This window comes from Artemia sp. Qi Xiang Cuo, chromosome 7 (assembly GCF_049724085.1).
Source record: "Artemia sp. Qi Xiang Cuo chromosome 7, ASM4972408v1, whole genome shotgun sequence".
Classification (NCBI taxonomy): domain Eukaryota; kingdom Metazoa; phylum Arthropoda; class Branchiopoda; order Anostraca; family Artemiidae; genus Artemia; species Artemia sp. Qi Xiang Cuo.
The window spans coordinates 56959194-56974972 of NC_142800.1; the positions used below are offsets into that span (position 1 = coordinate 56959194).

A 15779-nucleotide genomic window follows, 5' to 3' on the forward strand; every position below is an offset into this window, starting at 1 on the left:
ATATATATATATATATATATATATATATATATATATATATATATATATATATATATATACTATTTTAGAAGTAATTACTTGGCAAGAAAAAAAGAGAGAGAGAGAGAGAGAGAGAGAAGAAGAAGAAGAAAAGGATTGTCATCCTAATCCAGTAATTGAGATAAACGTGCACTTGAACGAGGTTTTAACCTTACTCATCTATCCAATTACCTAGGACCAAACAGTATGACCAAACATCAACCAAATCGAAATGTCCAAATCCATGCAAGTCGTCATCAATAAATGTAAGTCGTTGTAAATTTACAAGCAAAAGCACCTTAAACCAAGCGAAATATTTCCAAGTAGTATCTTTCATTAGGGCTCATCAGAAGAAATATCACCAGGCTTAACGGGTTTTGAGGCCTTACTTTCTTTACCCGGCACAGTGGAGCCTCTACCATAAGATCTTTATGGTATCCCTATGTTAGGTAAAACCTGCGAAATACATGCATACTAGTAAAACTATTCCAAAAATACCCACAAAATGAGTTTGATTCTTTTCTTATTAAAATCCCATAGGTCACTGAAGCAAAGACCATTCTGGAACAAATAAAGACTGGTCCAGATATGAGCTATAAAACAAAGTGTTTTATTGGTATCTGGAACCAATTACAGATTTAAAGTCCTTCAAGCTGGTTTGAAAACAATGTACAAATTCAAAATTCCAAAAAAGAAAAGTGAAAGACAAATTATTTTAAATATCATTCAGTATTTCTTTATAATTTTTTGTATACTTACCTAAAAGTTCATGATAGCCAACAGACAACTAAATTTTTTAAATTGCCAACTAATTTTATTGGCAGAAAAACTTCTTAAGATCAGTTTTTGGATAAGCTTTTTACATCTATTTTTAAAATCTGTGTAATTACTGCAAATGTTTGCATACCTAAATAATTGGGAATGATAAGCTGAATAAGTAATATTTGAAGGTATATTACTTTCAAGGAATGGAAAATTAATTACTTCAAAATTAAAATAATCCGTTTTATTATATATTTTAAAAACTAATTTATTATTATCTGAAATATTAATATTTAAATCTAAGAAATGGTCAGAATGTCCTGTGCCATAGCTAGGCTCCAGAATTAACTCTTGTGGATAAATATTTTTTGAAATATCAATAAACTCCTCGCAATTTATTACTAAGAGATCGTCCAGATATCTTTTATTATTTAAAAGGTTATATTTTACATTGCTTGGGCTATTTTTATTTATCATATATTCGTATTCTAATTGACTTGAAAACATGTCCACTATGAATGGACTCGCATTCCCACCCATAGGAATGCCAACAGTTTGTTTATCTTATAAAAGTATTGAACAGAACAAATTCCAATAAATCACATACCATATCCAAGCTATAACATCTTGAACTAATAGTACTTCTAAAGAAATTCGTCCATCGGGCTTTTTTATTAAAAATATCAATTTTTCAGAAATCTAATATTAGACAAAAGAAAAGATTTCTTTATGACCGTTTTAATTTTTCGAATACTAAATTAACAGACAGATTAGTGTACAGAGTAGTAAAATCAAATGAATCGAGAAACTTTAAACCAAGGCCTTTCTACTTGTTATCTGTGATTATTATTTTCTTTGGATTTATGTTAAAGTAGGATTTCATATAAACTGTCTTTCATCATAATTTTTTAGTTTTTTTGCACCATTGATTTTGAAACGAATTAATTTAAGAAAAAACATAGTTTTCCCGAGGGAAATAAAGAGCGAAGTCGATACTTAAAACGGACTAAAATTCTTACTTCACAGTCTATTTAATATACATGAATAAAACTAGTACAAATAAACCAACTAATTACGTTTCCCTATGCTTTTAGGATTATACGAAACTAGCCCTTTACTGAAAACACAAAAGTCAAGTATAAGAAAACAGGATTATTGATTTAAGAGTCGAAAGAGAGTATCTAGCCTGACAACAATAAACGAATCTATAAAGCTTTTAAAAGTCTTACACCAGTTGTGACTTTCGACTATTATGCCTTCCCAAGGCCAGAACATAATTTGCACTTTACTTGAAAAATATAAGTGTTTTTACTTTCGTAATTTTAATAAATTAAATAATATTAACATTTTGATTACTAAATATCAGTATATGTATATTAAACTGACAATTCACATTCATTTGTATTTTTTCAGTAAAGTGCAAATTATGTTCTGGCATTGGGAAGGCATAGGGGGTTTTGAGCACTAGTCATGTTAATTTCTGCTCGTTTTGAGTTTGACTCGGTTATTTATTGTAATTTCTGTTCGTTTTGGGTTTCATTTATTTATCGATGCTGATTTGTGGTAGTTTCACGCTAGGTAGATTATTTGATTTTCGTTTTTGCTCACTTTTGGTTTAATGGAGTTCTTTACTTTTCTCTGAAAAACTTATTTTGTGAAAAAAGTTTTTTTTAATTAATTACTGGAAATGAAGATCTAATAAGACATAATATGAACTCTGGAAATCCGATCATTTCTCTCATGCAACAGTGAATTTCAAGCTATGATACAAATTCTAAGGCTCGTCTTCAGTCCTAATACTATCAAGATGGCTTTACTTCGAACTTGTGTACAAATAACCATGACATGTCCTTTTCAGAACTAAAACGAGAGCCAGTTATTGAACTGAGCCATTGTGCAGAAGTGATACCAAATTAAACGTAAAAAAATAAAGCAAAATCCTAAAATCGATCGTTGCTTTATCTTAAAAGGGATTGATAATATTTTTATTTTGTAAAAAGTGTCCTTAATTGGTTTGCTTTTACTGCACCAAAAGTCCTATATTATTTTGTGTTTTCAGTAAAGTGCTAGTTTTGTATAATCCTAAGAGCAATGGGAAACATAATTAGTTGGCTTATTTGTACTAGTTTTATTGATAAATGATAAATAGGCTGTGAAGTAATAATTTTTGTCCGTTTTAAGTTTCAACTTCACTCTTTACTTCCCTCGGTAAAACGTTGTTTTTTAAAAATAATTTTTTTTTCGTTTTTGATTAGAATTTAATAAAGAAACAACGCTGCCATGATCTTTTTTATTTATACAAAACAATGTATGTTCGTTTTTAATTTTAATGTCACTTCTTAGTTTCAGTTGAAAAACTTATTTTTAATACAGTCTCTAATTATCACCGATATAGGCGAGATAAGACACCTCTAGAAAATACTGCAAACAACCTTGACAGCTAAGAAAAACTTTCAGTCTATAACATAAAGTTCATTATCCATACTTCACAAAACAATGCATGTTTTTCAGGAACGTTTGTTTTTCGATGAGCAAAAAGTTGTTTTTACTCGGCCAACTTCACCTGAAAAAGCCATAATGAAGACAGGGCTTTATAAATCCCCTACTGACTAGCAGAAACTAGAAGCCTACTGTAAAAAAGATAGATGTTTAAGGGCTCATTTAAAAGCTTATATTTATACCTAATCGCTTTTTATAAATTTGACTTGATAGCACATTCCCACAAAGTGCACTTTCGGTTATTTCCCCAAATAAGTGCCGTTTCCAATGAAATGACCAAAAAAGGTGTTTTTCGAAACCTAGGCAAGAGCAAAAAACTAAGGGGGCAAGGACTTCCTTTCCTCTCAACTACCGTTGTCAGAAATAGCACACAGGCTTCATCACAGAGTGAAGTTTTAAGGTTCAAATCAAAACTGTTGATCAATCAAGCTTAATTTTTGGTAGATTTTTATTTGAAAAGTTTTTAGTTTTAGTTAATTTGTTTTGAAAATAATCTTTTAATTTTAAGATGAGTAGCCGATTTATGAAACTTAATAGGAGGGTCTGGAGGGGGAATATATGTGAGGGGCGCTTATAAACCTCCAGTTAAGGGTTTTGGACCATAATTATTGCAATTGTACTGTTTTATGCTTCTAAACTCTTCCACTTAAGAAGTGGTACCGAAAGTGCCGTTTTTAGGGATATATGGTACCTTTGGATGGTAAAATTGATAAAAAGCACGTAGATATGAGTAAAAGGTTTAAAACCAGCTTTCCCAGGATATGCCTTAAAAAATAAGTACATCACGTTTGCAAAAATAGTGGATTGTCTGAAATGTAATCATAAGAAGGGATAAACCATAATTGAAAAACAAAAAAAATCCAAGCTGGAATTGAACGCATGATAATCTAATTTGAAGTCCAGCGCTGTACTGACAGAACCACGCCTTTAATAATGTAATTTAATGTATTGGTGTTTGTAGGACTTTAATTTCGTAGCTTATTAAGGGAGGCTGGAGGAGTAATTTGCAGAAGGTGTTCTTGCAATCCTCCAGTTAAGAATTTTGGATCATAATTTTTACAGTGACGCCGTTATATGCTACAAGATTTTCCACTTAAGAAATGGCACCAAAAATGTTGTTTTCAGTGCCTTATCTCACTTACGAACGGTAAAATTAATAAAAAGCACGTAAATAAGAGAAAAATTTCTCAAATGATCCATTATACATCACTCTAAAAAGTGCTGGTAGGCCATTAGCCCTAGCTTTTCTACTTGAGACATGGCACCAAAAGTGTCATTTTTAGTGCTATTTTAAACTTGCAGATGGTGAAATTTATAGAAAGAACGTAAATATGAGCAACATTTTCTACATGAGCTACCAAGAATCTATCTAAGATGTTCTGGTAGCCCGCTAGCCCCACCTCTCAAGAAACGGCATAAAAAGTGCTCTTTTTCGTGCCATATGGCACTTGCAAACGGCGGAATTTATATAAACCACGTACATATGAGAAATAGCTTTTCAATGAGCTCTTAAGCCTCTCTCTATGACGTTTTAGTAACCCGCAAGGCCTGGAAAAAAGAAGAAAAAAGGATCGTTTTGACATGTTTTAACTTTTAGTTACTATGCGCTGTGGTTCGCTCTTTACTAAGTTGCAGCTAATGCTTCAACCATTGCAGTTCATTGCAAATTCTCCTCAGAAACTGGTTAAAATCTGTGAAAACTAATAGATAGTAGAATTTTTAAAAACCTAGTAAATATCAGCAATAGCTTTTAATTGAGCCATTAAACATCTATCTGCTACGGTGTGGTAGCTTGCTAATGTTTCAGTAGCTTACTGATGAGCAGACGATTTATGAAACTTACTAAGGCGGCTGGGAGGGGAGCGTGCGCGAGGGATTCTTTTGAATCTCTAGTTAAGGGTTCTGGAACATAACTATTACAATAGTACCTATTTTGTAATTCAGAGCTTTTCTACTTAAGAAATGGCACCAAAAGCGTTGTTTCCAGTGCTATATCGCACTTACGAATGGTAAAATTGATAAAAAAAAAAGCACGTATATAAGAACAATAGCTTTCAAATCAGCCATTAAACATCACTCTTATAAGTTCTGCTAGTCCAATAGCCTCAGCTTTTCCACTTGAGACACGGCACCAAAAGTGCTGTTTTTAGTGCCATTTGGAACTTGCTGATGGTTGAATTTATATGAAGGACGTAGATATGAGGAATATCTTTTATATGAGCTATAAAAGATCTGTCTACGATGTCCTGGTAGCCTGCTAGTGCCACGCCTTGAGAAATGACACAAAAAGTGTCATTTTGGTTCCATAAGGCACTTGCAGATGACGGAATTTATAAAAGCACGTAGATATAAGAAATAGCTTTTGAATGAGCCATTAAGCATCTGTTCTCTCTATGATGTTCTTTTAGCCCGCTAGGCCCGTTGAAAAAAAAGAAAGAAAAAAAAAACGGGAGAGATCAGTGCTACCGATGCAAGAAAGGCATTTTCCTTGTTGCTCAGGAAGGGAGACTGTAATTTCCCTGTGCAGGGTTTTCGATCATGCTGATTCCAATGGTACACTTTTAATTTTGATCTGACGCCATTTTCGAGGGGTTTAAGGTTTTTTTTCGAAATAAACTTTTACTTTTAAGACAAACCGAAATAATTCCTGAATCAGTGTCAGGTGGCATTTTTTTCACTAGGCAGTTTTTTTTCAAATCGCGGTTTTTAACTTTTGGTTACTATGGGCTGTGGTTCGTTCTTTACTAGGTTGCAGGTACCACTGCAACCATGATAAAGTTATCATTCTGTAATGGTCTTAGGCTAGCGTTTAACTTCCGAAATTAAATTCAATAGATTAGAATCAACAGAGTTTATAATTAACTTTTGTAACTACATTATTTTTAATGCAAAAATCAACCAATGAAAGATGATCTTGATGTGGATTAATTAGGCTGGTATATAAAAAAAAACATGGATACAAGAAGAAAAAAATAAGACTACTCACAGAAATTAGTTCAAAGTCTGCATCTGGGTTATCTGATCCACATGTAAACACAGCAACCGTTGCACCTTTTCCACCCTGGATAAAAAGAAACGAAATACACAATTAGATTTACGCTAGTAGAAAGGGGGTACCAGCCCCACGATGACACCACTGCTGCCATCTACAATTTAGTCTAACGTTGACGGGCTATAATTTATTCAAGGATTATCGATCCACCTTATTGACTCGTGATGACCCCACTGCTGCCATCTACAATTTAGTCTAATGCTGACGGGACATAATGTATTCAAGGATTATCGATCAAGTCTAATGGATGATGTTAAGGTCGATTTATTTGTTGTTTCCATTTGTAATGACATTGGGGGGTGATTTACATAATCGCTAGGGAGAATGTATTGATCCAGGACTCGACTAGGACAAGTGGATTTCCGAGAAATTGATTTACATAACCGGTGGGGAGAATGTTTTGATCTGATAACGAGAAACAGGATCACGTGTCTCCTTCTAAGCCAATCAGGGAGTCGGTTACATATGATTTCCCATTACATTACAATTCGCCCTTGAGATTTCGTATATTGCGTTGTGATTAAACTTTCAGAAAGTTCCAAGACACAATGGATATAACAATGGAATATATTGATGAGCTAGAAGCCTTGGCTACAGCGATTTACAATTTGAGTTCTGTTTAGTAAATTTTCATTCTTTATTTTCAAATAAAATCATTTTACATAGTAGCCCCTCCAGTAAATTCAAATTCAGGTAACCCCCCCCCCACAATACAAACTCCACTATACATTTTTTATATTCGTTAGAGAGCAAAAAATATGTTCTTTTTTACCACGTAAACCTAACCTCCCCCCTCCACACCCCTCTCAGTTTACGACTTTAATTCTTCCATTGGAAATAATTCTGTTTTTGATAAATTTATTCTTTCTGTAAGCATGATAAATTGAATAGGTGATAATTAGCTGACACCCAACAATTGCACTTCCTGCTTGTTAATCCTTTACGTTAGCGACTTAACCAAAAGGTTTTACAGATCAAAAATAATTATTTTTCCCATCGAATTAAAACACTTTCAAGCAAAAAGAGATTGCGATAATTAAGCTAAGTCTACGCAACCCGTATGGAAGTAGAGAAACGAGTTATTTCCAAAATTATGGTCTAACAATATTTTTTAGGACATTATGTACCAAGGGGGGGAGGGGAAATGCCTCAATTCTAACACCTTCATTGTAAAGTGAAAACAAAGTGTTTCTTTGCGTGAAAAGTAATGGGCCGAGATTTCTATGAAAAAGGTACATAACTTTATTATGCGTAAATTGAATAGCATTTGATTTCTGAGTTTAGTATATTTCTCGCCAAATTTTACTTTTTGCTTTACTGAAATGGGGGGAGGGGACTTCTTTGTGATAAATGCTTTTTAGACAAAATTATGGTTGGGAAGTTGGGGGGTACTAGTTTTTCTTCCGTAAAAAAAGGGAATCATTATTCCTTACTAAATTTTTCTGGTTTCACAGATCAAAAAGGATTGTTTTTCCCATCGAATTAAAACAGTTTCAAGCAAAAAGATATTGCGATAATTAATGTAAGCCTACGCAACCTGTATGGAAGTAGAGAAACGAGTTATTTCCAAAATTATGGTCTAACAATATTTTTTTAGGACATTATGTAAAAAGGGAAGGGGCAATGCCTCAATTCTAACATTTCATTGTAAAGTGAAGATAAAGTGTTTCTTCACGTGAAAAGTAAGGGGCCAGGATTTCTATGACAAAGGTACATAACTTTATTATGTGTAAATTGAATAGTATTTGATTTCCAAGCTTAGTATATTTCTCGTAAAATTTTACTTTTTGCTTTACTGAAAATGGGGGGAGGGACTCCTTTGTGATAAATGCTTTCTAGACAAAATTATGGTTATGAAGAAGAGGACTCTAGGGGAGGAGGGAGTGTCTTTAAGGGACGGAGGGTAGTTTTTTGGTCAACAACTCAACATCAACTTTTTTTCCGCTGTTATATTTATCATTTATTTTTCGTGTTGCAAAGCAGTCATTTTTAAGTCTAAATTTAATGTTACCCAACCACATTCTGTGAAAATGATTTATTCTAAGAAAGTTAGCTCTATTTGTTATAGTTTCAGAAGCATTACATATTTATTTAATTTAAGCCTTATTTTTCAGATATAATAATGTTTGGTGTAATTGACAACGAATATATTGGTCTGAAATTTTCCTCAACTGGCATTATTTTAGACAATCAACGGCGTGAAATTCATAGCTACAAATGGAACGTCAGATACAATATGTATAAGTACGAGAAAAACAGATGGAGTCCAACACTAAATTTTATAAATTAAAATGGCTTTCACATGAAAAAAATAAGACAACGTAATGAAAAAGGCTATGAAATAAACCATTTATAAGAGGAAATTCAGAATATCTGCAGTTTTTTCGGTGTGCAAGCTGTTTATGTTAAGGGAAACGTGCCAACTGATAAACTCTTACTAGAAAAATGTGATAAAGACATAGCATTATTCAATTTAGAAGACTTCAAATGTGAGAAATACCTGCATTCAGTACATGACCCGGAAGATGAAGCTAGATATTTTGCTCAATGGGTACCGGAAAAGATACCTGACATGAAAAAATGCATCAGATATCCAAAGACCTAAACTCTTGCTCTTCCTCATATCAAATGGATTAAGCTTTTTTTTAAATATGTCATTATGTATTTTTTCAAATGTTTTTAAATATGTTTAAGCAATAAATATCTTAAGCCCCAGCCGTTTTTATTCTTTAGAATAGTTCATCGCCATGAAAATTATACTTTAAGATTCGTCATGTCAGGGAACACACTTTCAGGCTCAGCATGTTGGAGAACCCTAAATAGTCACCCCTAAAAAGGTAAGTTAACTCTAAAAGGTTAAAGAATTTTTTTGAAATTACACTTTCAGATTTAGCATGCCAGGGAACATACTTTCAGGTTCAGCATGTAGAATAAACCTAAATAGTCATCCCTAAAAAGGCAAGGTTAACCCTAAATGGTTAAAGAATATCTCTGAAATTACACTTTCAGATACAGCATGTCAGGGAACACACTTTCAGGTTCAGCATGTTGGAGAACCCTAAATGCTCGTCCCTAAAAAGGTAAGTTAACCCTAAATGGTTAAAGAATTTCTCTGAAATCAAATTTTCAGATTTGGCATGTCAGGGAACACACTTTCAGGTTTGACATGTAGGACTTTCAGGTTCAACATGTCGGAGAACCCTAAATGGTCATCCCTAAAAAGGCAAGTTAACCCTAAAAGGTTGAAGAATTTCTCTGAAATTACTCTTTCAGATCCAGCATGTCAGGGAACACACTTTCAGGTTCAGCATGTAGGAGAACCCTAAATGCTCATCCCTAAAAAGGTAAGTTAACCCTAAATGGTTAAAGAATTTCTCTGAAATTACTTTTTCAGATCCAGCATGCCACAGAAGTCATACGTTACTTTTCAACTTCTTTTATATCCCAACACCAAATTTTCGCAATGAAAAAGAAATATGTTACAGATCAATTCTAATTTATTCCCCGAGAAAATAAAAAGGTTTCATTTCAGTTCCAATGTTTCTCAAAGAGATGAAAAATTTAAAGTCCTGTTCCAAATTTTTCATAGAAGATAGAAAAAAGTTATACTTTGATCGTGAATATTCACCATGAAGATAAGGAGCTCCACTTTAATTCTGAGTTTTCTCGAAGAAATGCAAAATCTTCAAGTTCTCTTCTGAATTTTCTTAAAGAAAAGAAAAAGTTAACCCAATTCTGAAATTTATCAAATAAAATGAAAAAAAGCTTCCACTTCAGTTCTTAATTTATCAAAGACATAAAAAAATGTAAAGTTCTGTTCTAAATTTTTCCATAGATGATAGGAAAAGTAATACTATGATTGTTAATATTTTCTATGAAGATAAAAAAGCTTCACATTAATTCAAATTTTCTCAATGAAGTGAAGAAAAGTTCAAGTTTTCTTCTGAATTTTCTCAATGAAAAAGAAATTAGTTACGGATATATTCTAATTTTTCCATGCAAATATAAAAGGTTACACTTCACTTCTGATTTTTCTCGAAAAGATGAAAAAAATTAATGATCTGTTCTAAATTTTTCCATAGAAGATAGAAAAAGTTATACCTTAGTTGTGAATATTTTCAATGAAGATAAAAAGCTCCACTTTAATTCTAAATTTTCTCAATGAAGTGAAGAAAAGTTCAAGCTTTCTTCTGAATTTTCTCAATGAAATAGAAATTAGTTACAGATCAATTCTAATATTTCCATTAAAATAAAATACTTCCACTACAGTTCCTAATTTCTCAAAGATATAAAAAATTTAAAATTCTGTTTTACATTTTTCCACAAAAGATAGGAAAAGTCATACTATGATTCTGAATATTTTCCGTGAAGATAAAAAGTTTCACTTTAATTCTAATTTTTGTAAATTCAGTTCCGATTTTTCTCAAAGAGATGAAAAAATTTAAAGTTCTTTCCAGAATGTTTTCCCTGAGAAGAGAAAATCTTCATAGTAATTCTGAGTTTTCACAGCGAAGTGAATAAAAGTTCAAGTTCTCTTCTGAATTTCCTCAATGAAAAAGAAATAAGTTACAGATCAATTCTAATTTTTCCAAGAAAATAGAAAGCTTCCACTTCAGTTCTGATTTTTCTCAAAGACATAAAAATTTAAAGTTATATTCTAAATTTTTCCATAGAAGATAGAAAAATTTATATCTTAGTTGGGAATATTTTCAATGAAGATAAAAAGCCCCACTATAATTCTAAATTTTATGAATGAAGTGAAGAAAGGTTCAAGCTCTCTTCTGAATTGTCTCAATGAAAGAGAAATTAGTTACATATCAATTCTAATTTTTCCAAGAAAATAGAAAGCTTCCACTTCAGTTCTGATTTTTCTCAAAGAAATAAAAAATTTAAAGTTCTATTCTAAATTTTTCCGTAGAAGATAGGAAAACTTATACTATGATTGTGTTTATTTTCCAATGAAGATAAAACGTTTCATTTTAATTCTAAATTTTCATAAATTCAGTTCCGATTTTTCTCAAAGAAATGAAAAATTTAAAGTTTTCCTCTGAATATTTTCCCTGAGAATAGAAAAGGTTCCACTTTAATTCTGAGTTTTCACAGCGAAGTGAAGAAAAGTTCAAGTTCTCTTCTGAATTTTCACAGAGAAAAGAAAAAAGCTATAGTTCAATTCTAATTTTTTCGAAAGAAAATTAAAAATCTCCAACTTTTTAATAAACATTCTAAGCGCTTGACATGCTAACGTGTCCTAAAATAATAGAAATATAACAAAGTAATGCATGAAATATTTTTATTGAAGTAACAACATGTAGAATATTAACATAAAAATATGTTACAGACATTATTTCACATTATTAACATCATTGAACAAAATTGAACATTCTGAATCTGTTCCATAAAATAATTTATCGAGTTCTCTCTCTTGATACTAGGGCTACTCACTTCTCATGGTTCATAACCACTATAATAATCATTCATCTATTTTGAGTCATATACAATTTCCACTGGGATGTCACCTACTGATTCAATACACGTTTCATCCTAGGTATTATTTGATTCATTGACTATATGATCAATAGTAGTAATAATGCTCACTTGTGCTTCATTTTCCAATCAATTTATCATTATATTCATGAGTGATATTGTCTGCCAATGCTCTTTTTATTTTACCGGCAATTTCACTGTCTATTATAACATTATTTTTACAGAGGCAGCAGTTCTGGCACGTTGACAAGATATGATTTATAATGTTGGTGCAGCAGTAGGACTTTTTTTCCTTTCTGCTTTCATTCGAATGCTAACACCGGAAAGATGACAATACGATCTATCAACGGCTAACATGTTACCAAAACCACTAGCTAGAAGCTGCCCATCTTCATCAACTATTATTTTTATGTTGGCAATCTCTTTGAGTACTAACTTCTCTGGAAATGATATTTTCATATATCCACCTTTTGTTCATTGTATAATTCTGATAATAAGTCATCGAAGTTGTTTTTTTAAACTATTTTTTATCAAAACTATTAAAATGTGACATGTTTCACTTCACACCTATATCACCACCCACGTTTCTCTTAGCGTACTCAGTCCTTCTGTTATAAATTGTGGTCCTTCACTCCTTTCGTCTAGGCAAAAAGTTAAAACACTTACAATAGCTTCTTCACAGAACAGTTCGAGCATGATTATGTTCATCTTGGACGAAAAGCTTTCTTTAATTGTCAAATGGGAAATGTAACTCCCAGGTCCAGGCGAGTTGAAGTTATGTTATCGGAGTTCATTCTCACCAGCTGTTTTTGGATTGTTCATAAGGTGCCTTATCATTAAGGGGTTGAACACTGAGAATGCGTTCATTTTCTTCTCAGCATATCGTTTTTGGTATATTTTAAAGCATATAGAGAATGTAATTCTCGTATAAAATTGTTCATTCGTGCACTTAGAGATTATAGTTCTTTTATAAAATTGATCGTGCCTGGCTTACGTTTACTAACTTTTGCGGCGATTGCTTGGTTAATCAAAAGGGAATTGATGTTTGGATTTGGAATGGGTCGACATCAAAATTTAGTGACTCCTTCAACATATTCTCTTTAAATTGTGGGAGGGGTAAATTGTCTCTGAGGGGTTAGTCACTGGGGTTAGTTTTTGTTTCTGTAATTCAATGGTTGGATTCCAGGTCCATTTTTCAGAAATTATCTCCTAACACTTATGGGATATCAGAGATATTAACTTTTCGCATTTGATAGAGGTGATAGGATGAAGTCTGAGAGATCGTCGAAAGGGATCGACGCCTGAATAATTTTTGGGATCATCGTAATATCATAACTATACAGTCATATGGTATATGTGTCCATAATGATTATCAAGGGTGATATTTATGTACTTATATCATGTACTGGTCGATGGGGTTCTCAGGATGTATGTGATTATATAGTTCGATAATGCACTGGATACTGAGATTCAAATATATTGTTACCTGATGCGTAATATGGTTGGTGGTCAAGGAAACAACGATCAAAGGTAACTATAATTGTTGTAAACGAAGTTGGGATGAAAATTGCCTTGAATCTATGGTGAGTACTCTTCGTTGGTTAAGGTATGACGAAAATAGATGGTACTAGTTTGTATCTACACTGGACTACGCATTGTAATGATAGATTTTCAACATGTCAATCCACTTCCTGTAATAAAAATAACGAGACAGAATCACACGTTGTTTAAAACAAGTCTTAATACATAATAAGCAATATCATTGGTTACTGTTATGGTGAATTTTACACTGCAAGACGATATAAAACAAATACATTGATACAAATAATTTGATTTTGACAAAACAACGTCATTATCGTGTCAGTTTCAAATAAAACTATTTTCTTTGGGAAATCTAAAACATATATTTATTTTGATTCTTTTTGATAATTTAAACAACGATACAAAGCTTATTTAATTCTTCAACACTTATTTAACTCTTCCTTAGATTTACAAGAATCCTTTAAACATAAGTTACCCTACATTGTTAAATTTGAGGTCTCAGTTTACTAAATATTTCATGCCTTCATTGTTCACACACGTCCGTGCTGTTTAAGAAACGCATGTTGCAGCGTTATAGCCAGACGGTTTTACGTAAACGACACTTACAATGAGGGAACAAGACATAGCAAGGACGAGTGAAAACCTCTAGACCCACTCACTTTCTATTTTCTCTCCTGTTTGATTGCTTAGACCTCCTTATTGGGTTCTGTGTTTAACTTCCATATTTCAGCCATTTCACCATTTTCTTCTCTTAGGTTTTGCCTTTTTAGTATCTAGATTTTTCCATAGTTAAAAGTCAATAAGGTTCTTATGGTCAGGGAAGTCGCGAATACGAAACATACGGTTAGTAGTATGTTCCACCAGAAATTGGTTGAGAACAATCCGTATCTATTATCCACATACGTTAATCTCTGGTCTTCATTTGTAAATAGGGGGATCTGGGAATCTAATACTTCTCTTATTTTTGTAAGCCTTAAAGTCCCTTTATTCTTTTCTATTTTGGACCATATTGAGGTTTTCATTTCCTCACTTTCTATGTTGGGAATAGTGTACGACAGGCTAATTGCCTTAAAATTTATTATTTTAGGACTTATTACATTTGCGCTCGTGGTAATTAACGGCGCTCGAACAGTTGACTCTTTAGTTACAAGTCGACATCCTTGTTTTATGGTTATCGTACCCACATCTTGTAATAGTAATTCTGTCCTGTAACTTGAATTTTTTCTTTCGGTAATATTATAGCAGGACGAAGTTCCTACGGTTTTCTCTTGGAACAGAAAAGAGCCAAAAGTAATTTCTAAGCTGTATGAAGATTTCTCGTTTAGTGCTCCCTATCCCGGCTTCTTTCAGTTGGACTGGATACATCGTAATGGAATGGTACGGGTAGACTTTTTATATTAAAGGAAATTATTCGAATTAATGATATGCAATGTGACTTTTTAATTATAATTTGTTTTCGGGAACTGATATATATTGACCAGACAGTATCGGACCGTTTTGACTCGTGCGAAGCCTTGATATATGCTTAACAAAATTTTTCTATAGCATTTTTTGAATTTTATTATTTTTACTTGTGAGCTAAAAGTTTTTAAATTATTATTCCTTTATGACGCCTATCCATTAAAATCTCTTAATCCTGTACTGACTAGGGGTAATTCCATCTATCAGGTTTTTTGACTGTTCTACCCGATTGTGTCGTTACTTTCTCTTCGACTTCCTGCGTTTTTTTCTTTTTCGGTTTTGCTAGCGAAATAAGATCAAACTTTTTGTATTGTTTTTTCAAAAATTCTTGCCCTTTTAATTTGTTTCTTTCGCTTGCGCAGCTGCTGAAGTCGGTTTTGATTTCCCTATTTCTTTAACTACTATATGGTCTGATTCGCCTTCAGACTCTTCGGAACTGGTTTCCGAGGATTCCGCATTACAACTTTTAGAGGTGACGCTTCGCATTTTTGAGGTATCGCCTCCCCTTCCTTCATAAATTTCTACTCCTCTGGAAGTAGAAGGTTTATTCTCTAAGTCCTCGCTTTGAGTTTTTTTGAGTTCGGGAGATTTGAAAGATTCTTGAGAGCTTTTAGGGGAATCAAAAGTTTTCGTGGGGTTCCTCCGCTGCTTAAATGCCATGTCTTCAGGGGGATGGGGCATTCTTTGCACTAGTGTTTCCCTCCATGAATTCCATTAATTAGGCTTGACCTTGGACACAGTTATATCATAATACTGTCCTTGCTGGTCATCCTCGGGAGTTTTATTCTTGGGTAAATTGCTTTGACTCGTTTTTATTGGGAAATTTATTAAATCCATAGCTTCTCGCAGATTTGTTTTAGTTGAATTTTCGGGAGTTTTCTTTACAGTAATACCCGGAGTCTCTAAAGCTCTGTTCAACTCTTCCTGCAATGACAGGGGCCTCTTTATTGGTGTTGCAGGG

The 15779-nt window shown here is 32.9% G+C and overlaps 1 protein-coding gene across 1 annotated transcript in view; it reads right to left on the reverse strand.

The window, feature by feature from the left end:
* Positions 1-15779, reverse strand: part of LOC148950478 (uncharacterized) — a 111909-nt gene that overhangs the window by 65113 nt on the left and 31017 nt on the right. Inside the window, exon 2 of the mRNA XM_089092434.1 lies at positions 6266-6340. Coding sequence (XP_088948560.1) covers positions 6266-6340 — 75 coding nt within the window. The remainder of the gene's footprint in view (positions 1-6265; positions 6341-15779) is intronic.